General features: G+C 35.1%; 1 protein-coding gene and 2 long non-coding RNA genes across 8 annotated transcripts; 2 read left to right on the top strand and 1 right to left on the bottom strand.

The window, feature by feature from the left end:
• Positions 1-218: 218 nt before the first annotated feature.
• Positions 219-26,898, bottom strand: LOC143249684 (uncharacterized). 3 transcript variants are annotated; one of them, XM_076499983.1, is made up of 3 exons: positions 26,316-26,898; positions 19,036-19,530; positions 219-1,331 (listed from the first exon to the last, which is right to left on the bottom strand). In XM_076499983.1, the coding sequence occupies exons 1-3, from the start codon at positions 26,747-26,749 to the stop codon at positions 1,304-1,306; spliced, it is 957 nt and encodes a 318-aa protein (XP_076356098.1). In that variant the 5' UTR covers positions 26,750-26,898; the 3' UTR covers positions 219-1,303. The 3 variants fall into 3 exon arrangements, with proteins under 3 accessions (XP_076356098.1, XP_076356097.1, XP_076356099.1); XM_076499982.1 differs by having other exon boundaries at positions 220-1,331; positions 19,036-19,534; positions 26,320-26,897; XM_076499984.1 differs by having other exon boundaries at positions 222-1,328; positions 19,036-19,534; positions 26,320-26,896.
• LOC143249681 (uncharacterized) lies at positions 5,686-15,461 on the top strand. Of its 4 annotated transcripts, XR_013027908.1 has the most exons (4): positions 5,779-6,335; positions 6,976-7,673; positions 14,407-15,194; positions 15,232-15,460. It is a non-coding gene; the product is annotated as an uncharacterized LOC143249681 (long non-coding RNA). The 4 variants fall into 4 exon arrangements; XR_013027907.1 differs by having other exon boundaries at positions 5,838-6,335; positions 14,407-15,461; XR_013027909.1 differs by lacking the exons at positions 14,407-15,194; positions 15,232-15,460 and adding an exon at positions 9,014-9,615 and having other exon boundaries at positions 5,838-6,335.
• LOC143249685 (uncharacterized) lies at positions 16,989-26,896 on the top strand. The gene is made up of 2 exons (XR_013027910.1): positions 16,989-19,530; positions 26,316-26,896. It is a non-coding gene; the product is annotated as an uncharacterized LOC143249685 (long non-coding RNA).
• Positions 26,899-27,723: the final 825 nt, after the last annotated feature.

Below are 27,723 nucleotides of genomic sequence, written 5' to 3'. Positions count from 1 at the left end.
TAATTTGCAATAATGAAAGCACTCATCTATAAAGTATCACACATTTATATTAATAATATACAGTATTCCTTAGTCGACATTGTATATTTACACAACACTAGATATCTGATATCTACCTTAGCATGCTGCAATATTCATTACATACCATTATACGTACACACAACAATAGATATCAGGTATCTACGTTAACAAAGAGTAAGACTCATTACACGTCACTGTATGTGTACCCCATACTAGGTATCGGGTATTCACTTTAATATACAGCAAGGTTCATTACATGTCATTCATTATATGTACACACAACAGTAGATCTTGAGCATCTTTGTTAATGTACAGTAAGATTTATTATGCGTCCTTATAAGTCAACACAACAATAGATATCGAAAAGATATGTTAATGTTCAGTAAAGTTTATTGGATAAATGAAGGACTTTAAATTCTCTCGAATATAAAATTTTTGTCATTTACCCCAAAACTATCTTTAAAATGGGATATTGAAAAAAAGCTCTCAATGAATTTTAAACACGAAATTAAAAACAAACAAATTGTAAGCTGAATATTTTAAAACAATTACAAGTCTTTGTAGGACAGAAAATAAAAAGTATTCCACCAATTTAGAAATAATTGGAATGCTAGTTTAAAAATTATAATTATAATTTGGAATACTTTGTTCACTTCATAAGTTTTATTAAACAATTATGTGTATTTATAAATTAATTAGATCCATGTCATAAATTTCATGGCGCCACCACATGGACTTATTCATGAAAGAGTGAAATTCAACGTAAATCATCGAAATTAATCTCTCAGTAGGACATGTACAAGTTTACAGATTTACTAAATCCCGGAGTTCGATTCTTGTAAAGTAATTATATTTTCTTGATTAATACTTAGTGAAACAATTAAAATAACACTTTATTTCAGTGAAAACAAATAATTCTTTATTTATATGCCAAAATAAAACATGAATTACGAATTGCATGATTGTAGGTATTTAGTTTTAGAAGACTTACACTGAAGCCTAATTTTGACCTCTATGTTACGTTAAAATATGAAATAGTAAGTCGGATTAAATTTTAAAATAAAATAGGAATGTAAAAATTCTATTTGTTCATGTAGTATTTATTGAACTATAATTACATGTTAAAAATCATGCTATATTAGTAAAGGTTTATTAACACGAATGAAAAACTTAAGCTTTTGTTGGTACTATGAAATAACAGCCTCCCTGGACATTCTTCTTGGTTGAGAAAGCTTGTATCTTGAATATTCCATTTCAAACCGTTGAACATGTTTTCATTCTCCTAATGTTGATGATGGTGACTGAAACTGCTTAAAGAAAATATAAAAATGACAGTATAGTATTTTTGTTCCATAGGTGTAGTAAATTTATTAGTTTTTTTATGTAGCTTTATTACAATTAACTGCATGTATATACCCAATATATCGCCAACTTTCTGATACTGTAGTAAAACTAGTTGTACATACCACGTGATTACCTACTTTCAGTAATGCCAGTTCAACTACTAAGTCAACCAGGCACATTCTTTCAAGTCGAGGATTAAAAGCTTCTGAAAAATTTTCTCTTAGAAATAATTTTCAATTTTTACACATACAATTCAAATTCTTTGTTTAAAAACATTTTTTTTATCATATTATGATATGTAATAAGTCACTGATAGTGGTTTAAGGATATCACAAAACTTTGTCTTGCTCGAAAGCAGTCTCACATAGGTGTGGAGATTGGGGCAGACCCCCAGGATCAAATCAGTGAGGAGCTGGAAAATGTCTTGTCACGACACTAATAACAGAGGGAAGAGCAAGTATAAGGGTCTTTAATGTCCCCTGGTAAGCCAGTGGTACGTTTGTCACAGTGAATGTAGCGATGATAGCGCTTTGTATAGAGTTGTGCTAAAAATAAACAACAATAACAATGGCCTGCCCTCGGGGCTAAATTGACTAGTTACAGCATTTGCCTAAAATATAGGGTCCAAAGGTATCTTGTCACTCTCCCTTGCCCTAAAGAAATTTTCTAAGAAAACTCGGCAACATTTCATTTCCTTGCAGAGCTCCAATCCTGGGCTGTTGTAACAAATGTTTGGGCCTCATGCTAGGTACTTAATTGTTTATTGTAGACGTATTTCATATATACATTTGATGCAATAATAGGAAAGTTGGATTACTTGCTTAGAAATATAAATTTTACTTTCACATATTTATCAAGAGGGTTTACTTTTAATTGCACTTACTACACATTCTTTGACAGTTCACTGCAAATTAAACTTTTTGCAACATTACTCAAGAAGGTTTAAGTAATTGTAAATACTAACTTCCTGTCAGAGCGTGTGTTTGTTTGTTGAATTTCTGGCAAAGCTACTCAAGGGCTTTTCGAGATAGCAGTCCCTAATTTAGAGTTTGATGAGCTAGAAGGAAAGCAGCTAACCACCCAACACAGTTCATGAACTACTCTAATGAAATAGAGAGATTAACCATCACACTGCTGAAAGGGCAAGCATGTTGGATGATTAGATTTGAACCTATGATGTGAAGAATTTGAACGAAGTACTATAATCACCAATACAGGTCAGACCTATAGCAAGACATCTACTTGGATTAAAAAAGAAAAACCAACCTGATAATGAGCATAACTAATCAAATATTCTATTGCTACTTATAAATATTATAAAGCAGTTGGGTACCCTTGCTGTTAGCGATGTTTCCAGTAACAAACTCAATAATATCAGTGTAGTTCAGCCATCTTCTGAGATATAGGTTAGGTCTTAAAACCAAATACTAAGCTAACAATATTTATACTACAAGTATAACAAAAAAACTTTGAAAATAATAAAAGTAGATATGTAATTTCGCTAATTTTTGGATGGTAAATTGCATACCCAGCTCTGCCCTCAGTGATAACCCAACAGGTACGATGAAAGTCTACAAGGAAAAGTGAGTTATCGGTCCATAATATACTTTCTTTTGAAATATTTGTAATGCACTTAAAATATCTTACCTTAAACGCCTTTGTAAGTTTTTCTGATGAGAATGCACTCCTGGATCTTTTTTTCAAAATGTGGAGGACACTCGCACAGTTGTTAAAAATAAACAAAATCTCTGTAAGAATTTTCAGCACCATTCACTCTCCAAAAATTTGTTGTAAGACAGGGGAAGTGGGATGGAAATGAGGAGGTTTGTCAGTCGAGAAAGTATGTGGAAAGTGCAAAGCAATTGTGTCACTTCTTGATCAAAATAGTTCATTTCACAGTAGAGATGTGGTCAAGATTTTTACTGTCTGAAGTTGGTACATTAATGCATTAACTTTAATAATAATATTGAATTTTACTTGTACAGAAAACTACATTCTACATCAATAAGAAAGAAATGATTAAAAAGCATTTCATTTGTAAAACACTTCTGCAATTCAGACATATGCACTCATTTTAATCTTAGTATGAACCAGAAGTTAAACGATATGAGTCAGAAAAGAGTGGGAACTTAACAAGCAGCAACATCTTTATTCTTTATAGCGTAGCTGGATTTTTTTACTGTATATTTTGGTTATTATAGAAAGCAAAGGAAAATGCTGAATTTTTTTTTACTACTAGCATTTTGTTATGGTATGAGTTTTGTTCAAACTTAACTATTCACAATAGCTACTGCAGTAACCATAAAGGGATTATTTTATATAAAAAAATCATTTTTTAATATATGGAAAATTTTAAGAATTTGGTTTGCTGCTATACTACTAAGTTAGAATGCAAAATTTGGTTTGGATTGGCCAACTCGTTTGGCAGGAGATGAGTTTATACAGACAGACAGAAGGTTCTTGATCTTTGGTAGTTACTGCGGCAGTATGGCTTAATATGTATAGCACATATGTGAAGATAAATCACCTGAACTTCAATTTTGATTCTCATCTCTACCGGGAAAAGTGATACAGAGCTGGATAAATATCATAACCAATACTGTTACAGCAAGTAACATTAAAGAAAGAATATATTATACCTTATTAACGGTACACTAACACTAGCTGTTTGGTTCAAGCACTGTCATAGCTTTATTGTTTACTGAACAAAATAAAGTCAGTACAACCATGTCTGGAAACAACTTTACACAATCCTTGCTAATAATGTTTTGTAACCATGGATTTTCATTTAAACTATCCCAACAATGTAATTTCAGAGAAGTTTTATATCTGAGATAAATTATTATGACACACATTAGAGTTTAGTTATAATCAACACTGGCAATAGTACAGCCAAGAAACCTATCTTTATTAAAATACAAAATTATACATAATAAAAAAATGTAAATCAAATGAACAAACAAATCGTGCAGTAATCACAGGCTCCAAAGACAAGGGAAAACTAGTCATTGCTACCCACTTTAGAAAGGGGCACCTCACTTTTAACAGGAAGAGGGATCCTTTTTAACAAAAACTGTTGTAACCCTAGACAATTATTTCTTTCCAGATAGTTTGACCAACTTATTTACAGGTGTTATGTTGTTACCCTACTCTAAGCACATGTTTAGTTCTCAGGGACAGCTATAGGCACAACAATACTGCCTCATGAGAATACAGAATTAAAATATTGAAAACGACTCGTAAACAATTCACCTATGGAATAATTATATTTTTTCATCAGATTGGATTAGCTTTTAAGGGTGCAGTGGTATAGCAACAGGGGTAAGAAAGGGTGTTGGGTGGATGCAGGGTATTTATTAATTTTGCAAAAGGGTAGTTATGTTTGAACATTTGCACTCTTGTTGGTAAAGTGGAATTAAATACTCCAAAGCACGTTTACCCCCTTCAAAGACAAATCTAATTTAGAGTTATACCGAAGGCTCAGTTGGGTATGTGTTGCTAGGGTTTAGTTTTGGTGGACTTTTACGAAAAAAACGGGATATTTCCAAAATTATGGACTCTCAGTGCTTGAGTTAAGAGGGGTGAGAGGGATAAGTAGGTATATGCAATCCGTTTAAGGGACCCTGCTTCAGTAATAGAGGGGTTGACAGATGATTAGTGAGAAAGGTTAGGGGAGGTATATTAACGAATGAATCTTCTGGGGAAAAGTGGGGCATCTTAAATTTTCATTTTTTTTCTCAAAATATTCTGAAATTTCCAAATTTTCTGTCACGGTAAATTGTCCTCTTTTCGTCACTGCATCAAAACTTCCAAACCGTGTAATCTAATGGTGTTATTATCAATGTGTCATGGATAGTTTGCTACCTGATACCATAAGTAGGTAAACAAAAACATGCCGGCTCTTGGAAATGAATTTTGATCAAAACTTTATTGTGAACACTTAAATTACCATACTTCTTGCTTTACTATCTTTTCTTATTTTATAATTTTAAAAGACAAACAATAGGTTATCTTTTATGAGTGCCCTCCTTTCTCGTGAGGAATTATCATGCAATACGATCCATAAAACTTATCTTTGAGAAGCCCTACACAACTTGAAGGATTGCTTCGTTTGGGGAATGTAACAAACCAAAACTAAGGGTGTATATCAATAGTCATTTAAATCTGTGGATGGTGAGCAATTGACAGTTTAACTTTCTTTAACTCGTATTCAATTACAGAATATAAAGCCAAGATACTTAAATGGGATTTTGGGCCAATATTAGGCACTATTTTTGGCAAGTGACGCTGCGCACAATGGATAACAATGTAGGTCGAAAACTGAACAAGACGACCATTTCTTGTAAAAATTTGGTTCATTGTGTGTGCTAATACTTGACTTTGATGACCCAACATCCTACCGAGTAACGTAGTCGAGCCTACTGTTTAAATAGCCTAGAGCTATCATCTACCCTAACGTAAAGAGCCAAGTTACATTGCAATAACGTTAGGCTTAACGTTAAGCTGGCTAATTACCTCATAAAGAAATGAATTGTCTGTACCATGCTAGTTAATCTGCCAAACATTATTTTCCCATAATTTACAACAATCAACAACCTTTGAAAATCGATTCAAAGCAACTCTCGATCTGAGAGATTCGAGTATCCCTATGCTATACAACATAGCATCCTAAATAGAATATAATTTCGTAACAGACGTTGATGGCCCGACCTATATCGTAGTCTAGAAATAGCTACCTACGTGTAAAAGATAACAACATGGCTGGTGCGAATCACATGCTCAGTTTCAGCCACTACAGCCGACGTTTTTGTATGACTCAGAAGTATACGATGGACATCTAAGAAGTAGTTGAGATGTTTACTCGGGTAACAGTTATTGTATTTAACTGGTTTCGAAAGTTCTTTTGGTTCCTTTGTGAGACAGTTGTAAATCTTCGGATTTGCAATGCTAAAATCAGGGGTTCGACAGAGGTAAGTTAAATTCAGCAATAATATTAGAAAATGAAATTACAATAATGGTACATATGACATGTAGAGTAAGGAACAAAAATGACTGTAACGTAACTAATGACATATTATAATAGTATATATGAAACTGTTATGAAGCTTATATTGATTTTATATAGTAAGAGTATATAGTAACAGGAGGTAAAACCAACGGTGGTCAATACCCTAAAGTGATTCAATATCACTTAAAATTAAAATTCAATTAAATATTTCTAAACAAAATAACCGTGTACGTGAAAGTTTCGAAAAGATCCGTGATTTTTTATTACTGTTTTAACCCTATAACTGGTAGTAAGAATACTCTTGAATTTCTCGCAATATTAAACGAATCCTGAGTTTAAAATGCAATATGGAAGCGTCATTTGTGAAGAATGAGGTCAAAGTTACGGCCCGTGCCCACGAGATCTTGTGATGTTGAACAAATTCTGTTGTATTTAGTAAGTTCTGAATAGTAAGCATTGTAACTTTTTTGAAATATTTGTGTTTGTAAATGGAAAGTCTATACTTCTGAAGTTACGAACTATCCGTTTGGACTTGAATGTTTGATTAACGATGCTGGTACCTAAATGCAAGTAGTGAGCTTTGTTTGTTTTTTTTTCCACAGTGATTCTCGTGGATAAGTTTGTTCGGCTGTTTTCAAGGAAACCATGATAATCAAGTACAGAAATATAACCAATATATCTGTAAGTACAATCGATGTCCAAAGCTTTATTGTAGTCTTTTGATAGCGACATTTGTTAGACATTAAAATTACGTTTAAATAAACATAAATCTGCAAGTTGTGAGCTGAAGTTACCTTCAATTGGAATTACTTGTTCTTGTTGGAAGAGTGCGTTTATGTGTTTTTATCACAGCAAAGCCACATTGGGCTATCTGCTGAGTCCACCGAGGAGAATCAAACACCAGATTTTAGCATCGTAAATCCGTACACTGTACCGGCGAGGAACTGTTGGAAGACATCTTTGAAAACTGCTCATATGTGTTGCTGATTAAAATATATATCTAAATGAAGAAAAACTTTACAAAAACAGGAAATAAATGTACGAATGGCTAATACCAATTCTTCAAAACCAAATGCAAACAAGATAGTAGGGATGGCATTTGCATCATCTCTACAAAATAGAGATGATGTGATGGATGGCATTTGCATCATCTCTACAAAATAGAAATGATGTGATGGATGGCATTTGCATCATCTCTACAAAATAGAGATGATGTGAGGGATGGCATTTGCATCATTTCTACATAGTAGAGATGATGTGAGGGATGGCATTTGCATCATTTCTACATAATAAAGATGACGTAAGTACAATTCCTACATTAACTTTCTATTCCTGGAATTTCTTTTATACTTTTGAAATTATTGTTGTTTTTAATGCAGTGTTTCAATAGACATAAAAAAAGATTGTATTTATAACAAGTTCTAAATACAGCGAGGTTACAACTGAAGTAATTTTTGTTTATCTATTATTGGTTGGATGATTCGTTTTTCGCCTGTACTTAAGCTTCTTGAAAGAACACCCAACTTCTGTAGAAAAGCCAACATGAATATCGTTTACACTAAAATGAAGAATAAATTTTAAATTGATGTTAGTTAACAATACTTATAAAAGTGGATACACAGTTTGAAAATGTGTTTTTAGTTACCATGCAATAAAAAAGTAGCAGAAGAAATAAGCACAATAAATTAAATCTTCTTACTATGATATTACCAGAACTTGTGACTCAGTCAATACACTGCATAATATTGTAATGTTCCGATGACCAATACAGGAGATACTTACAATATCATTTCGGTGCTCAATCCGTACAATCATTACATAGGCAGTGCTTGTTTGTTTGTTTTGTTTGAATTTCGCACAAAGCTACTCGAGGGCTATCTGTGCTAGCCGTCCCTAATTTAGCAGTGTAAGACTAGAGGAAAGGCAGCTAGTCATCACCACCCACCGCCAACTCTTGGGCTACTCTTTTACCAACGAATAGTGGGATTGATCGCAACATTATAACACCCCCACGGCTGATTACGAGTCGCACGCTTTAACACGCTTGGCCATGCCGTGCTATCACCTACTTGCAAGTTTGTAAGAATTTGTTGGCCATGAAAAAGAGATAATTTTTATGAGTGGCGTTATAAAAAGATAACAAAAATACAACTATGTTCACTAAAGAAAAACTAATTTACGTGAATGATTAAAACGTCTTGAACGTTTGATGATATATTTATTGATTTTAACGACAAGAAGACTTGTGTGAATATTACTGAGAATTTGGATTGTTTTAGTTTTGAATTCAATATAATTGTTTCTTTGTTTTGAATTTCGCGCAAAGCTATAAGAGGGTTATCTGTACTAGCCGTCCCTAATTTAGCAGTATAAGACTAGATCACCACCCACTGCTTACTCTTGGGCTACTCTTTTACCAACAAATAGTGGGATTGATCAAGACATTATAACAGCTGAAAGGGCAGGCATATTTTTTGTGATGGGGATTGAAACCTGCGACTCTCAGATTACGAGTCGAACGCCCTAACCATCTGGCCCTACCGGGCTTCAATCTAATTACTTATTTAATCAAAGAATTAGTACGTTTTTCTCTTTGATAATATTACTATATTTGTTTAAATTATTTTAAATATTTTTCAGACCGTTACCTCTAAGAACAAACCAGCCAGTTATCTACAATTAAGCACACATTTATATGATATATTATCTGTGCTTTACCCACTACGAGTATCGAAACCCGGATTCTAGGTCCACAGACATACCGCTGTGCCACTGGTGGGTACCTGTTGTCATCCTTGTTGTCTTTTTAGCATCACCAGTGTACCCGTATGTTATATTATATTTTATTTAGTTTAGAAGTCTATAATCATTTAGATATGACATTATAAGCTTTAATACAATGTAGACCGATGTTTGATAAAATTGTAACATATTTATGTATGACACTCTCTATATTGGTTTTAACGTGTTTGTTCATCTCGTTAACGGAAGGTCAGTTGTGTTTTTAAATTAAACACTAGTTCTTTGCGTACACGTGCAGTATAAGATTTATTTTACATATGATGTCACTGCTTCACAAATGGGAGTGATGTCATATCTATTGTATAAATACTCTGCAACTTCTTTATTATGCACAACATCTTTATTGTCATTACCAGGGAATTTGTAAAGCATATTATTCACTGAAGAAATGTGTTTAACTCTGATTATTCATTTTCAAAATAGAATGTCTTCAAGTTGTCTTATTTTATTGTGTTTCAATAAAACATAACAGAATAATTTACCAGGTGCTTGTTTACGTAATTTCTAATTGATTTTAAGACATTCTGGAATTTAGGTTTAGTTTGAATTCAAAAGCTATCTGTGCTAGCCTTCCCTATATTAGCAACTGCAATAACCTATTCAACACCACCCACCGCTAACTCCTGGGCTACTCTTTTACTAACGAATAGTGGGATTGATGGTCACATAATAATGCCTTAATGACTGAAAGTGCGAGGGTGTTCGATAACGGCGATTCGAGCCAGCGACCCTCAGGCTAATCGGAATTCGTTGTTAGTTACCCCCAGTGGCTCAGCGGTATGTCTGCGGATTTACAACGTTAAAAACCAGGTTTCGATACCCGTGGTGGACAGAGCACAGATAGCCCATTGAGTTGCTTTGTGCTTAATTCAAAACAACAACAATCTTTATTAGTTAAGATGTAATGGTTACAGGTAACTGTATGGCCAATGGGATATAATATGCATAAATATGAATTACATTCGTATTTATAGTATAAAACGTCTCGTGGCTTCAAAGTGATTATTTTTTCATAACACTTTATTATAACTACACACTAAGCTGCCACAGACCCCTTTTGTAAGAAAAGCTGATAGTTGGGTATTTAATTTTTCAGCTGTTATATAATAAGAGAAGCGTCTCTAATTACAGAATATAATTTAACCAACTCAGTACTTCTGTCAGTATATGAAAGTATAAGTTAAACCTTATTCTTTTATTTTCATTAGCCCTTGTTGTTTTAGTTTTAATGTAAACAGATAGGAACTCCACATCTTTCAACAACAGCATTGATGCCTGTATTAGATGTTTAGTTGAATAAAGGTACATTTATTAACTGATAGCCCTTATAAGGTATCGCATACATCTCTGATACCTTTGGATCAGTAGACTTCTAGGGGTCCTAAAATACACTTTTATGTGCTTTAGCCTTGCTTGTTATTTATTGTTTTCTTTTCTTTCTTTTGTTTTAATTTCACGCAAAGCTACTCGAGGGCTATCTGTGCTAGCCGTCCCTAATTTAGCAGTGTAAGACTAGAGGGAAGGCAGCTAGTCATCAACACCCACCGCTAACTCTTGAGCTTCTCTTTTACCAACGAATAGTGGGATTTATCGTCACCTTATAACGCCTCCACGGCTGAAAGGGCAAGCATGTTTGGTGCGACTTGGATTCGAACCCTCGTCCCTCAGATAACGCCTTAATCCACCTGGCGTAGCCGAGGTGTAATCGATTGAAAACATTCAGATTATATAAAAACAAGCAGCCGTGAAAAAAACAAAATCTTCATTTTTAACACTATTTTTAAAACGCTAGGACTAAATTGTAGCTAGTAATTTCATTAGGAACGAAAAATGTCATTTTGTTTATTTTATACTTTTCTTTTTCTTGGAAAAACAGAAAAACAGAAGAGGCAGAATAGAGAACGTAATGTTAGAATAATAACATTGTAATGGATTTATTCTTATACATTTATTTTAATATCTGCGTGTGTTTTAGTTTAATTCTTGTGGCGTATATTGTTGTGTGTGTATTGCTTATTTGCTAAATTTGTAGAATATTCCAAAAAGTAAGAATCAACAACATTTGTTTCATAAAAACACAAGCGCAACTTCAAACATTGTTGAACTTTCGAGAATCTCGCCTGATAAGCAAGCCAAGAGACGGAAATATAATATTGTTTAGTCGCTACAGTCTATAGTGGGATTGATCGTAAAGTTATAACGCCCGCACGGCTGGGAGGGCGAGCATGGTTGGCGCGACGCGGGCGTGAACGCGCGACCCTCTGATTACGAGACGCACGCCTTACGCGCTTAGCCATGCCAGTCCCATAAATTTTATTGTTGTTTGTAAATTAAAATATATTTGTGTTAAGAAAGAAAAATGAGTGTATCAATCAATCTTATACAATAAATATGATACATATCAAAATTGAAATAACTTTTAAATTAAAACTTACGACTGTTTGAAATCGTAATACATAGCATAAATAACATCGAAATAAAATCGGAAACTCGTCCGAGATTAATTATAATACGTAACAAAACTAACACTTTATGCTAAGTATAATTAATTAATTTTGATTAACTGCAACAACGTAACTTGTACACACTTGTGTCAGTTTTTCCTATTTATGCAATTACTATACTTATGGCCTCGACAATAAAGGTTTGTCATGACTGAGACCAGCTGCTGGATATTGTTATCAAGTTTATATCCCCCATGTTTCTTCTTGAGCTTTAATCTGATACATGTTTGTTGTTTGTTTTTTTTCAAGATCAACTGTGAGTAAGGTGAACTGAAACATTAAAATATACAGATTTAGAATCATGCTGAATCGATACTTCCATGTATCGATCTTACAAGTCCACACTTTAAAAAAAACCCATCACATAACGAAGTGTTTGTGCGTTAATAAAACCACCACCTTAGATCTCCCATAGATTTCTGACGTCACACATTGTACCTCCCACAAGGGAAGATGTAATCAATTCAGTATAAACTGTGACGTCACTGCAGTGCACGAGTTGCTCCGATATCCGCTCTAAAATGTTTAACTTTCAACAACAGCTCCAGATGCATGTCACAGATGGGATCGGTAATGTTATTATTTATTTAATATAAACTACGTGTGATATTCTTAAGACTTCCGCTTGGTATTCCTGTTTCACACAATGGAAGTCGAACACGGTACCAATAGTACAAGAACACGAAACAGGAAGAGCGCCCACGCCCTATATAACAAATGGATTAAAAATGGCAATTATATACAAAAATGTGCATCTATGTAATTTCCTCCTTTCCTGAATTAAATTGAATCATTTTTAATCATTGAAGCAGACAGCGTACGGAAAATTATACTTCAGTTTCCTTTATTATTGCTTTTTCGGAGTTCAGTTTTTTATGACGAATAAAATAATATATATTTTTCTTGTCTTAATGTCTATTTATGTAAATTGCTGCATACAAATTAATTTTATTTGGAAGAAAGAAACACGTGTAGGTGGACTGGCTAAAACAAATACATATACAATTCGTAGAAATAGGAAGGGTAAAACATAATACATATGTGTGTAAAGTACGAATATATACACATATACGTACAGCAAAAACAAACAGATACATATGAAGAAACTGATGAAATAAATACATATGTAGCCTGAAAATTAAGGCGTGCGACTCGTAATCTGAGGGTCGCGGGTTCGCATCCCCGTCTCGCCAAACATGCTCGCCCTTTCAACCATGGGGGCGTTATAATGTTACGGTCAATCCCATTATTCGTTGGTAAAAGAGTAGCCCAAGAGTTGGCGGAGGGTGGTGATGACTAGTTGCCTTCCCACTAGTCTTACACTGCTAAATTAGGAACGGCTAGCACAGATAGCCTTCGAGTAGCTTTGTGCGAAATTCACAAGCAAAAACAAACGAACAAGCCTGAAAATAAATCTACGATTTTTATATATATCGTTGAAAATAAGCTGCAGTGAGTTTGAAACAAGACAAAATTATCGCACCTACCGCATTAAATAAATACAAAAATCGCAGTGTAAGCTTACTCTTGGAGTTCGTATGTCCGGCTGTTTACGTCAAAAACTGCCTCTACTTACCAACAACAGTCAGTTAGTAAATGTTTTATCTGTTTTTGCTTGAACGCAAAGCTGTACAATGGGCCATCCACATTGTTCTACTGTGCATGATAAACTGATCACTGTATTTTTATGTTCATGTGTGCTATAAATGTCAATTTGTGTTTCACCGGATGTGAAACTGATGTGATGACAATGACAGAACCACGTATTCGAAGATGTAATGGTTGTAGTGCTGAAAGGATAGTATGAACTTATTTAAGTTACAGAATATTACATGCAATTATTAAACATCTAATGGAAAGAATGCCACAGTTCTGGTTGAGGTACAGAATACTAAGGGCTAGTGAACAAACATATGATGGGAGAGACAGCACAAGTACGATGAAAATACGTAAATAAGGGGTTAAGAATTCATGGCACGCGAGATAAAAATACATTAAATTAAGATACATTTATTGACAATAAAGACGATAATAGCTGTACTTTATACTACAAAATTATATTTACTAGTATAAAATTAAGAAAACTACTGTTTAATTAAATTATGAATCAGAAGATAGAAGAATGGTAAAACTACAAAATTGCCAAAAATAAATACATCTCATTATAATGCTGGTAGGAAACTCAGTGTTGAAAAAACAATAATAAACTTTTGTTCACGAGAGTAAGCTAAGCACCATAATGTATTTACATGACTAATGTATAGAAACGCAAACGAACTTGGCAAAGGTTTAGTTTAGAGAGAGAGAAGTCTGAAGAATTCTCTCCCCAACAGGGGTGGTGAGGAACGTTGTGGTTCCTCTGCGTCCCCTCACATGTGATATTCTTTTGTTTGTTTGTTTTTGAATTTCGCACAAAGCTACTCGAGGGCTATCTGTGCTAGCCGTCCCTAATTTAGCAGTGTAAAACGAGAGGGAAGGCAGCTAGTCATCAACACCCACTGCCAACTCTTGGGCTACTCTTTTACCAACGAATAGTGGGATTGACCGTCACATTATAACGCCCCTACGGCTGAAAGGGCGAGCATGTTTGGAGCGACGGGGATGCGAACCCGCGACCCACAGATTATGAGTCGCACGCCTTAACACGCTTGGCCATGCCGGGCCCACAAGAGATATTATTTAACTTTGCATGGGAATTTACCTGTATTTTACTTTGACTTGTTTAAGGTGATGAAGTGCTGTTGGGCATTATAAAAAGGACGGGTGAGAAATGGGGAGTGAGATAAAGGTGGCACAAGAGAAGTTAGGCGGTCCGGATCCCGCAGTCCGAAAAGCCGATGTGATATCAACTTAAAACGGCCCGACTGCGGGCCGGGCAAGAATATTGCCTTGGCTGGGATCCAAAGATCCAACGCCTGAGATTTGGATGTGGAAGGGTGGGAACAGGAGTGCACTAAGAAAACCCACTTTCACAGGACAGGAAACTGGAGCCCGGCTCTGCTTGAACAGGATTAGCCTTGGCCTTCATGTAACTAATGTATATGTGTATGTATGTTTTCTTATAGAAAGCCACATCGGGCCATTTGCTGAGTCCACCGAAAGGAAGAGACTAATGTAAGACAGATGTGTAAAATATCTGCCGCAGATAGCAGTATAAAAGTAATATTAAATATTGCCCAAGAGGTTCCACACCAATAAAATTAATATCTACATGTCTGACTGAGAAAACTGTTTGTTGTTCACGCGTTAAAAAAACAACAACAACCTATAATATTTGATTGGAAGAACTGGATATGCTGAAATGTCTAATCTTCTCATCTTAGCATGGTTTGGAACTTGAAGATTATTCAAAAAGATATCTAATTAAGTACCTCAGTAGGGTAGGTTTGAAATTTAGTTTTAAACTTGGTCGATTAATTGGATGATCAAAATTAAATTGAATCTTCCTGTCTTTGTTAATATGGTTGATCTCTGTACAATAAGGCTTACAGTTATCTGAGTAACGTTCGGGTAAGGTTGAGCTTACAGTTATCTGAGTAACGTTCGGGTAAGGTTGAGGTAACTAATAGTTCAAGGATATGATTTATTTTACTTCTTACATGGCAATATACAGAATGCGGCTGTCACAAGTTATAAATTAAGATATATTAACTAAATAAAAAAATAATAAATGATTAAATAATGAAATCATTGTAACGTCTTTTTTATATTTTTTAAATTAAATGTAGAATAATCTTACTGCTTCTTCTGCTATTTCTTTATTATTGTTACTTCAGTGTATTTTGTTACTTCAGTGTATTTTGTAACGTCAGTGTATTTTTTTACGTCAGTGTATTTTGTAACTTCAGTGTATTTTGTTACTTCAGTGTATTTTGTAACGTCAGTGTATTTTTTTACGTCAGTGTATTTTGTAACTTCAGTGTATTTTGTTACTTCAGTGTATTTTGTAACGTCAGTGTATTTTGTATTTCTCATCTTCCACCTCCAGCTTTTTCTTCTTTTAATCTTTACTTCCTTTTTTTTTCCATATTTGTTTTCCTCGCTGCATTTTCATATAGTCACATATGTTATACTTTTCTTGTCTTTCAACAGCAATGTGATAGGGGCTGGTGATTAGGGAGTTCGACTCCACGCTACATTTAACATAATTGCCTTTTCATCCGCAAGGGCATTATAACGTAAGGGTCAATCTCACTTTTTGTTGTTAAATGAGTAGCCCAGAAGTTTGTGGTGGGCGGTATTGAGTAGCTGCCTTTCCTCTAGTCTTAAACTGCTAAATTAGGGACGGCTAGCGCGGATAGCTCTCGAGTAGCTTTAAGTGAGACTTAAAACGAACGACACTAAACTTCTAATGGTTATCCGTCCAAATTACCCTCAATACATTGCAGACATGTTCCACTGTTTTCTTTTCTAATTATTTTCGTCATCTGTATTTTCTTTCTTTTCACGTGCGACTCGTAATCTGAGGGTCGTGGATTCGCATCCTCGTCGCGCCAAACATGCTCGCCCTTTCAGCCGTGGGGACGTTATAATGTTACAGTCAATCTCACTATTCGTTGATAAAAGAGTAGCTCAAGAGTTGGCGGTGGGTGGTGATGACTAGTTGCCTTCCCACTAGTCTTACACTGCTAAATTAGGAACGGCTAGCACAGATAGCCCTCGAGTAGCTTTGTGCGAAATTCAAACAAACAAACTTGTTTGTTAGAGCTTGTTATTCTCTGGATAGTTTCTAAATCTGAAGTTTGCCAATACACATCGCTTCTCATGTTTTTAGAACTTTATTTCCTACAAATATGTCGCAACTTTCCCTTTTTTCCATTTCTTTGCACTAGTTGCTTTATTTTTAACCCTCATTTTCCAATTGTACCTGTTAAAAGTTTCTTTACAATCCATTTTTTCTTCCAAATACTCTGACGTTTCGTCCCACTATTTTTATTTCTTATTTACTCTAGTCTGCCATCTGGTTTAACTTTCTATTTTCTTGTATTTTTCATGTTGTTTTCACCATTGTTGAATTCACCACTTATTTGTTTTCTTTATCTTTTCCTCATGTCCAACAAGTCTCACTGATGCCTTCTGCTAATTTTGTTGGATCTCCGAATCTTTATTTACTTTATGATTGTGTTGGTGTATTGGTCTACACTCCCATGACCTATTTATTATATTTATTCTGTGTTCCTTTCAATTCATGTTTGGTCCACTTACACGCTTTTGTTTTTATACATCAATATTGCTTAACCATCTTGGTAAATGATGTTCCACCGTCATCGCTTTGAAACTTTTAATTATACATGATTTTCAACACTTAATTTCTTTTTATTATTTTCATTTTCCTTTTTCTCAATTTGCTCTTCGTCCATTTTAAAAGATCTAAGCTTCAATATTGTTTCCTTTTCTTCCATTACGCCAAGCTTCTGATCACTGGTTATCACTCTTCTATTTATCTTTCTAGGATTATTTTAGCATCTCAAAATGCCAAGAGGTATGTTTTTTTCCGTTCTAATTTCAGTTTATCCATTTTAATTCTTCAACTTGTACTCTACTAGCGAATGTACACGTTCATAGCACGAGGAAGGTTTTGTTTTGTTTTGTTTTGAATTTCGCACAAAGTTACTCGAGAGCTATCTGCGCTAGCCGTTCTTAATTTAGCAATGTAAGACAAGAGGGAAGACAGCTAGTCATCACCACCCACATCCAACTCTTGGGCTACTCTTTTACTAACGAATAGTAGGATTGACCGTCACATTATAACGCCCCCACGGCTAAAAGGGGTGAGCATGTTTAATGGAACGGGGATTCGAACCCGCGACCTTCAGATTACGAATCAAGAACCTTAACCATCTGGCCATGCCGGGCCTATGAAGAAGGCATAGGGATCCCTTGGGTAATATGGAGTGGTCAGATTCGAATACGCATACTTTATGTCTTTAAGGATACATCACAGGTTTGGTGACAACTGGATCAACACTTAACAAGTTATAAAACACAATCATTTCTTAAATTATTATTTTGTTTTTAAAATATTTCGCTCTACTTGTTTTATTCTTTCTAACGTTTGTTTCTCCTAAAACGTATCTTATATCGAACTTCTCTTGTTCCTCATGTTTTTATCTTACTTAATATTCCAAATCATTTGTTCCAATGTATCGAACCAAATGCAACTTATGGATCATCATAAAACGTGGTTAATTTTCTTTCTTTTTTTTTCCAATTCTTTCTCTATAAAGGCGAATAAACTATATCGAACTATGAGTCGAAAGATGAGGTTTCGTGTTCCAGACTTTTAGCTGTGAACAATTTATAAAAGTGGTAAGTAAACCCTTGTAGCAGTGAGTGCCGCTGACCGCCTTTTTCTTAATGTCAGTACTCTAAAATTAGGGACGACTACACTTGGAACCTAGGAATCACTGCCATGGCTGATTAGCCCATTTATATATGAGGTTGAAAATATTAAACACTATACAGAGGGTTGAGTACATTACATTAAAACTATTTCGAACATGCAGATAAGCAATTAATAACTACAAGCGACGTAAAGTTGTGGTGCAACAATAATATTGGATTTATGTAAATAGATGGATGCTACCGAAAGTTGGGAAAAGGGTTTGTAAAAGCCATTTTTCTACGCAAGACATTCATATGTTGAGTTCATAAAGATGCGTTAAGTTTTGGGATTTTGAATTCCATTGACGGGGATATTCAATGATATTGAATACAACTGATATCTACATCTTATAAAATCTAACTTTTCGATCTTAACACATCTTTGTTACCTGAATTTAAAAATATGGATTAACATGAGGCACCAGGACCACCCAGAAAGATACCTGCAACAAATTGTCCGCCACTCACGGTAAGCGAAGTACGGTATTTTGTGACAGATGAAAGTCCTCAAACACAAAGCTCAGTTTCAAAAGCTGTCTACCTGTTCCAGGCAACACTGCACAACATGATAAAAAAATCTCTGGTACACAAATTGCTTCCACGATATATTTTTTCTAACGTTGCTTATCTTAAGCAGCTAGAGAATGAAATGTATATTCATACTGTTCCGAAATCAAGCCGTTGGATACAGCACCGATGTATTTCTGTTGTCAGATAGAATGTGACTGGACATGTACTTTAATATAATGTACTTATCCTTTTTGGTCCCACGGCTTCTAAGCAGTAAATATGAAAGCTTATACTGCTAAAATCTGAGGTTAGGTCCATTACGGCGTACACAGAGCAAAAAGCCAATAGTTTAGCTGCGTTTAAACAAAACATTATAATCATCTCATATTCACGAAAAACAATAGTATGTTATAATACAGAGGATAGCTTTACACTTCAACATAAAGAAACCAAAGAACGTACCTTGATGTGGACTTCTCAAATTGCTGATGACGAGTTCGAACTGCCATTCGATTTACGTGGACGGGAATGGGAACTGCAATCTTGGAAACATTACGACTAGAAACTGACCGTCCTGCTGTAACTCTAGCTTTGACCCTCTTCCATTTTGCACGTCTATTCTGGAACCAGATCTTCACCTGGACTTCACTGAGTTGGAGAGTCGTGGCAATCTGCGAACGTTCAGTTAGTGACAAGTATTTCTTGGTGTGAAATTCTTTCTCCAACTGCAGTAGCTGATCACTAGTGTAAGCTGTCCTTCTTCGACGATGTTTTCCTTCAGACAAAAAGGAGAGGTAACTTTCATCGACTTTAGATCTGGACGACTGTTGCTCGTGAACCTTAGCCTTTTTGTTTTTGAGAACCTTATTATTTTCATTGACGTCTTTCGAGTTGACATCTTGAGTGTCAGAAAACTGATATGGCAAAGCAGGATTGGCTGATGTCCATGAGTTAGAAGTGGCTAAAATGATAGACGTCGAGTGGACATGAAATATAAATACGTACACTGTGCTTAAAAATAAATATTTCTCAAGCATCATAATCAACTACCGCTTATGTACTTTACTATATTTTAGTCAAACGAGTAATATTTATACTTTATATATTTTACAATAAAACGGTTTGTTCTTACATACAACAATCATTCTTTGATGACGATCATGATAACGACATGATTATAATAGTCTTTAGGCCTATTCAATAGTAGCTTGTTTATCAAAAAGTCATCCATAGAAAACAAATCTTTCCAGAGAAGAACTGAGGTAAATCGGTATATACAAATAATTAAGATTTACGCAAAAAAACGAACATAACTAAAAGGGTGTCATATAATAACTGCACGTGCCATGTTCAAAATTCGTTTAATATTTTTCTTATTTTATCTATTTATTCTTGACAATATTTTATCTGATAAACAGAGGTATCTTTCATTTGTAAATTCTGGAATTAAGCAATAATAATCTTAAATATCAGTAATTACCATTTGAAACGGTAGGTGTCTCAAATTACGAGTATAATTTTAGAAAACCACAAGAATGTTTTAGGGATCAATGAGCTATTTTCAACAATGTAATTCAATGTCGAAAGTTTTCATGTCATCAGAAAGAGAAACATTAGATATTATTTGGATGATTGAATACTTATCTTTTCATACACGCAGCTAAAACACTTTAAGAATTATTATTGAAATAACTTGAAACAAATATTATGTGTGAGATATGGTTTATTAAATCAACCCCTCGGAAACTTTATTAGTCAATCTTTACTGGAAGTCCAGTTTATTTTACGTATCCTAAAACAAATCGTCACAAGTTAATTAAGATGGTAAAACAATTCAATCCTTTATAATAATAAAACCGTCGCACGAAATATGCTCGCCCTTTTAGCCATGGGGCGTTATAATGTGACGGTCAATCCAACTATTCGTTAGTAAAAGAGTAGCCCAAGAGGTGGCGGTGGGTGGTGATTCTTCTCCTTTTTTCCTGGTATGTTTTTCGTATTATTTTTAGACTTGTCCACTTCAAAAGTATTTTTTCTTGAATAAAGGTCGATAGTTCTAAATTTTGGAAATTTTAAACAGATATAGTTTTCATTCAGTGAGCCGCATATGAAATAGAAGCTTTATCAATACACTGATTCGTATTTGAATTCATGAATCACGTTCTAAGTTTGGTTTTGGTTTGGTTTTTTTTGGAATTTCGCACAAAGCTACTCGAGGGCTATCTGTGCTAGCCGTCCCTAATTTAGCAGTGTAAGACTAGAGGGAAGGCAGCTAGTCATCACCACCCACCGCCAACTCTTGGGCTACTCTTTTACCAACGAATAGTGGGATTGACCGTCACATTATAACGCCCCCACGGCTGGGAGGGCGAGCATGTTTGGCGCGACTCGGGCGCGAACCCGCGACCCTCAGATTACGAAGCGCACGCCTTAACGCGCTAGGCCATGCCAGGCCCCACATTCTAAGAAATAAGCATATTAATAATTATTTCGTATAAGAAATGTAAGAACCACGATAACAACAATGCAATGTCTCTTTGCAATTTCAAAAACGTTCTTTTTCCTTGGCCCGACATAGCCAGGAGGTTAGTGCGTTTCACTCGTAATCCGAGGGTCGCGGGTTCGAATCCCGGTCGCACCAAACATGCTCGCCCTCCTAGCCGTAGGGACATTATAACGTTACGGTGAAACCCACTCTTCGTTGGTAAAAGAGTGGCCCAAGAGTTGACGGTGGGTGGTGATGACTAGCTGCCTTCCTTCTAGTTTTACACTGCTAAATTAGGAACGGCTAGCGCAGATAGCCCTCGAGTAGCTTTGCGCGAAATTCACAAAAAAACAAACAAACATAATGATAAAAATAGTCAATAAAACTAGATTTAATTGGCAGACACGAAAACGCACGATTGATTTTTCATTTAAATTCATGTTCACGTTCTTTAACTCGGTAAATATATGATTGGATTCTTTTTGAGAATTAGAAGTATGCTGAATTCCTTAATATTGGATTATATACAGGATACTTTAATAGTGTTTGTGCCACTTTTCATCGCTATGACAGCGTAGACTCAGTGTGACATATTTTCTATCAAATTTTCTGAGTACACGAATTGGAGGCAAACGTCTGTTGTAGAAAATACAGAGATAACGTTTCGGAAATCTTCCTCTGAAGAAGAAAGAATTTCAAAACGTCGTCCTTTACACTTTTCTTTTTATCTATAATAGGCAGTTGCCTCCAATTCCAATGTACTCATCAGGAATCATCTGCGGCTAAACAGTCTATTAAAGAATACCTGAAGGTGTATTGTTCGATTTGAACTACTTGTCCAAGAGTATAATTTATAATAAATTCACAGGTGCGGGAAAAGAATTACCGACATTAATAGAACATTAGACATTTACTTAAAGATTGGGGTCCATTGATTGGTTAAGCCAAGAAAGATGGCCAATGTCCTTGTTATGCTTTATCCAACAATGTGATCATTGTGTATTGTTGCTAATCGTTCTTTTACATCAAGCTAAGAATGGAAAAAAATTCCAGTATAGTCGAAATATTGTTTTACTTTTTAATGTAATCAAAGGATTCAATCCATGCCAAGTGAGCCTTTCCCACACCATTATACCACCTCCAGAAGCTTGTTCTGTTGAATAATATAAGGAAGCTCAATAGTATTATATTTTTACCTTACTGTTGGTACATTAAAGTAAATCTGGTCACTCACTGTTCATATTTTGTATTCTAATCAACACAGAAACTACATTTTCCTGTTTGTACCAGAGAGGTGCATTTTTAGAACCGACCGTCGGCTATCGGTGACACATTTTGTAATACCTTTGGATTAGTGCATTTGTAGATGTTCGAATCATAATGAATAAAGAAAACAAATCAGTTAACTGGAACACATTCTAACGTCTGTTGAACTTTATATGCTTGCCAGCCGTATGTTTCCTTGGTCTCTTTATCAGCTATTGATGGACACAGAATTTTCTAGTAACAGACGTATATCCTGATAACAAATGACTTTCAAGAGTCATTTAAAGGTATAGTCAATGATGACGATAATTTTATTGACGATCACCCACCCATGTATCCCTTTGAAAATGAGAGACATCATTGTTCCTAATCATTGACTAGCCATGATACTCACATCAACAAGGTTAATCAGTCATCCGACACATCAAATACCAGCTATTTTCTAGATGCAAATAAATAACGTGTTTTACAAATATTTGTGAATAAAAGAATTCTTAAGAAGTGGTCAATGCGAGATTATAAGCAATAGCTTTTATAATATGTATAATATATAAGTTAGAAAAGACAGTTTGTTGGTTGTTTTAGAGCAAAACCTGAGTGGGCTATCTGTTGTGTCCATCACACGGAATTTAACCCTGATTTTTTTGCGTTGTAAGTTCATAAACTAAACAGTAGGATATTTGGAAAATAAATTATTAAAATAGACATTGTTTTAATTGTAGAAACTCTCAATAGATTAAAAATATGCCTACACTGTGGATGTAGGCTTAACGCACACAGAATATTTCCGTATTCTAATTCAGTACTACAGAATGACACCAGAAGACATTGGAAGCTAGGTTTGTGAAATATAGCTTGATCATATTTTAAGTAATTATACTGTATTAAAACAAACTGACAAACCTTTTATTCTAACCATCAGAGAAATTATTAAGTGCCTTTTTATTGTAGAATCAAATTAAAGATAGAACTTGTGTTTTATGATTGGCAAGCAAAACTACCCGTCCCCAGAAATAGGAAACGTTTAAGTTAATCTATCAGCTTAAATTATTTCACGAACTTTAAAAAGGTTAACTGTGTTGCACTTCTGGTTTCACTCAGAATCAAATCTCTGAACTACTTATACCAACCACGATATAACGTAACTGTTTAGTATTTCAGTCATGCCAAGACTCACTCAACATTAACATGTTAATATACAAAATAAATCCACATCTTTATTTTTTTATGTTACGTTACATACTGAAATGTGAATCATGGTGTGATTTAGTCCTAACATTTTAGTGTAGGATATCCTGTTTGTTAAATAAAATTTGGTATCAAGAGTATTCGTGTCTTTTCTCCTGTCATTTCAAAAGTGAATCGATAGTTTAGCCAGCGTGCGCACCTTTTCAAACGCAGCGCGAAAATCGGCCGCCGGAAGTGGGAGACAAACAAACGCTCGGTCAGGCCCCACGTTCACATTATATGTAAGACAGTTTTCAGACTATGATCGAGTGTGTGTATGCGTGCGTGTTTCTTATAGCAAAGCCACGTCGAGCTATCTGCTAAACCCGCCGAGGAGAATCGAACCCCTGAATTTAGCGTTGTAAATCCGTAGATATACCGTTGTACTTGCGGGGGGCAGGCTATTATCGAAATTACATACGTGAATATGTTAGATCTCTTTTTAGTTACATCGCGAACACAAGTGGTCTTCTGCGTACAGAACATTCGCATAGGTGGTTAGTGCACACGACTCGCAATCAGATGGTCACAGGTTTGAATACCCCCCGTCACGCCAAATATGCTCGTCCTTTCGTTATAATATTATGGCCAATCCCACTACTCGTTAATAAAAGAGTAGCCCAAGAGTTGGCGGTGGATGGTGATAACTACCTGCCTGCTCTCTTGTCTTACACTGCTAAATTAGGGACGGCTAGCGCAGATAGCCCTTTTGTAGTTTTGCGCGAAATTTTAAAACAAACAAACAGAACATTCGCAGTTTATTTGCTTGATACGACATAACTGCAGCGTGAAATGTTAATGATTACAATTGAGTAAATATGTGTAGTTGTACCGTTATACAGTCAGAAAGAATATACATTGAAACAAAACCTTTAAAAGTAATAACAAAAATAAGATTTCTCAACAGTGAAATATGTATAACATTGGATATAACAGTGTTAAACTTTCTTGCTTTCTGAACAACACTGTGAGAAAAGTTTAAATCACCAACCTTCAATTTAAAAACCTTTAAAATGCAACTAAGTATTCAGCAAAGTATTCTAATATAATACAGACTTTGCGACACACAAGTGGTATATTTTCAACAACTCATCGTGCGACTCAAGGTAAACGATCAGATCAGAGACTTCAAGGCTCAAGTTTGAAAGTGTGCAATTTTAAGCTGCTGACCAGTGGAGTGGACCAGCACCTTCTCTTAGCCCTAAACTGAGATTGATTACCTGTTGTATAACAAGGTCATAGCTGGAGGTCACACAGATATTTAAATCTTCGACCACTGCACGGCACTTTTATGTATTAAGCTACGCCTAGCCTGGCACAAGAAATCCGAACACTGCGTATTTTCTTTTGCATTTGTTTTATTTCTCTCTACATATGTACTATGGGTCACTGAAAAATCTATGAACTGATACACCGGCGAGAAAGGTTTTGTGATACAAAAGATCAGTAGATCCAATCCAGGTTCCCCGCTGGTACAGTGGCAAGTCTACGGATTTACAACGCTAAAATCGGGGGTTCGATTTCCTTCAGTGGACTCAGCAGATAGCCCGAAAACACACACACTCCAATCTAGCTTTCTAATCGGTTCGTTGTACAATTATACGTCTCAAAACAGCCAGATAGAAAGTTCAAACTTTATTCTCATATATTGAATAAATAAATGCCTTAAATTAACAATTTCTATTATACAAATATACAAGTCTGGTTTACTTTTGTAAAGAAACGCGTGTGACGAGATAGTAAGCGTTGTTCATTCCTCACTATCGAACTGAATTTCCGTAATATGTTGTCATCCGTTTTGGAACAATTTTGTTTTCAGATTATATTAAAAACTAAAAAAACGATATCGCCGATTAAGATAAATTTGTCTCCCTGTGTTAATGTATTAAATGAAGTCGAATATACAAGAAGAAATAAAAGTATCTATACTGTTAGTAATGTTTTGGACGAAACGATTGACATTAAAAATATCACGAAGACGAAAAAAACCTATATAATTATTGATTATTCCAGAGTAATTAATAATTAGAAACTAAACTATGATTTACAAAAAAAAAAAAAAAAAATGCCCTACCTTGTATATCTATGTGTGTGTACGTATATAAATTAGTTCTGGTGGTTAAATCGGATGACTAAAGCCTAATGTTCAACTTACTAGATCATTCTTTTGACAAAAAATTTAAATTTTATATATCCATTACTGCATTAAATTACCCTATAATATTGTTTAAACTTTCCTTTACCCTTTATTCATTATAGTTAAGTGGCTCTCGTTGTAGGTTTTCGTAGCTCTGGGGACTCTGTCCCCATGGGTCCAACCTCACTCTAACCACTGATTACTTCCTATACACTCACCACGTCTTCATTTCATTCTGACAGAACACGACGGGAATCATTTTACATGTTTTAGATATTATGTTGTATGTTACATGTAGATTCTGAGTAACTACTACAAGTACAGTGATGGCCCGTTTATATTGTAGTCTATAGTAAAGCGTGGTACTGTTATGAAGTAATATATCATAACACAGTAAAATTTGTGCAACTGCAGTGAATATAGAAATATTTGCAAATGCAGAAAGCTAAGTAAACACATACTCGGACACAAGCAAAACAAGTATTAACAAAGGTGTCCTGTCATGTAGATAATATAAGTTCTGATAAATTAAACTTACAAATGTTTCTTTGAAATGTCACCATCCTTATTAGGGTTGCACATTGCAATGCCTTTAAGTGCATTCTCAACTCAAACAATGTAAAAAAGTTACCTGTGTAGGTCTTCCACTTTAAATGGCCATTTTGACAGGCAGTGTTTTTCTGCGAGCTGTGAGAAATTTGTGCCATGTTAGAAAATTTGAAGACAGATATCTCTGGCGAGAAGTGTTGCCGAGCTACTGTTAGTAGTTGCTCGGGAGAGTCCGCGGACAGTTCGAGCTTTCTGTCGACAGCGAAGAATTCTGTTGCATTGCGTTCGTGAATGTGAAAAGCATCTAAAATGCGGTTTTTCGCAGAATTTTTGGATGGGAGGTTTTCTAAACTAAGTCGTGACGGAAGGATTACTGAATATGGTACGTTGTACAACTGGGAGACGGGTAGCCCTTGAACGTGGGGACAGATTCTGGGAAGAGCAAAATGGCCATTATAGAAAGAGGGTTTGTTAGCCCCTAGAATGGACATATATGGTGCGAATTGAAGCATGTACAGGAAGGAACCAGCTATTCCTAGCAAAAAACAACCACAAACTCTTAGCCTATCTGTTAACGGTCGCCAACGGTCATTAAAGCCGGACAACGGACAAGAAACTTAGTGTGAGGTAACGCTAGCTCAACAACTTCACCACTGAAAGGGCAAGTGCCTTCATTACTTCCACAAAATCACAGCTTTCTAGTTTAGCACGTGAGATTATACCGACTGCTGATTGGCTCTTTTTAAAATCTTCACACTTACTCTAATGTTAGCTAGCTTAGTTGAGTCACGATTGGTTGGTGCTTACGAACGATTAACTTTGCTATTAATCTCGGATGAAACGTTGGTTACAGCGGGAGTTGACTTTTAACTTCGAGAAGCACGTGTCACGTAGTCACGAGCTGTCAAACTATGTTTTTCTTTTTATCTCGTTATTTAGGTTATATGTATATATGTCATATAAAATGAGCGAATTATTACATCATTATGTCATTTTACGCGTGATGATTTGAGTTCAGAAGTTAATAAAATAATAAATATCCGCTAGTTATTATGTTAGTTACTTAAAGCTTTTACAACCCAGTTGTATATGTATGCTTAACGATAAACAGCACAAATAAATGAGTTTGCTCTTTCTGCTTTTTTCCTCTTTTTCCTGGTATTTTTTTTCGTATTAATTTTAGACTTATCCACTTCAAAAGTCTTTTTTCTTAAATAAAGGTCGAGATTCTAAATTTTGGAAATTTAAAACAGATATAGTTTTCATTCAGTGAGCCGCATATGAAATAGAAGCTTTATCAGTACACTGATTCGTATTTGAATTCATGAATCACGTTCTAAGAAATAAGCATATTAATAATTATTTCGTATAAGAAATGTAAGAACCACGATAACAACAATGCAATGTCTCTTTGCAATTTCAAAAACGTTCTTTTCCTTGGCCCGACATAGCCAGGAGGTTAGTGCGCTTCACTCGTAATCCGAGG

Source organism: Tachypleus tridentatus, chromosome 4, assembly GCF_004210375.1.
Source record: "Tachypleus tridentatus isolate NWPU-2018 chromosome 4, ASM421037v1, whole genome shotgun sequence".
In the NCBI taxonomy this organism is placed as follows: Eukaryota; Metazoa; Arthropoda; class Merostomata; order Xiphosura; family Limulidae; genus Tachypleus; species Tachypleus tridentatus.
The sequence above is the reverse complement of the archived record's forward strand: the minus strand, read 5'-3'. Positions and strand labels throughout refer to the sequence as shown.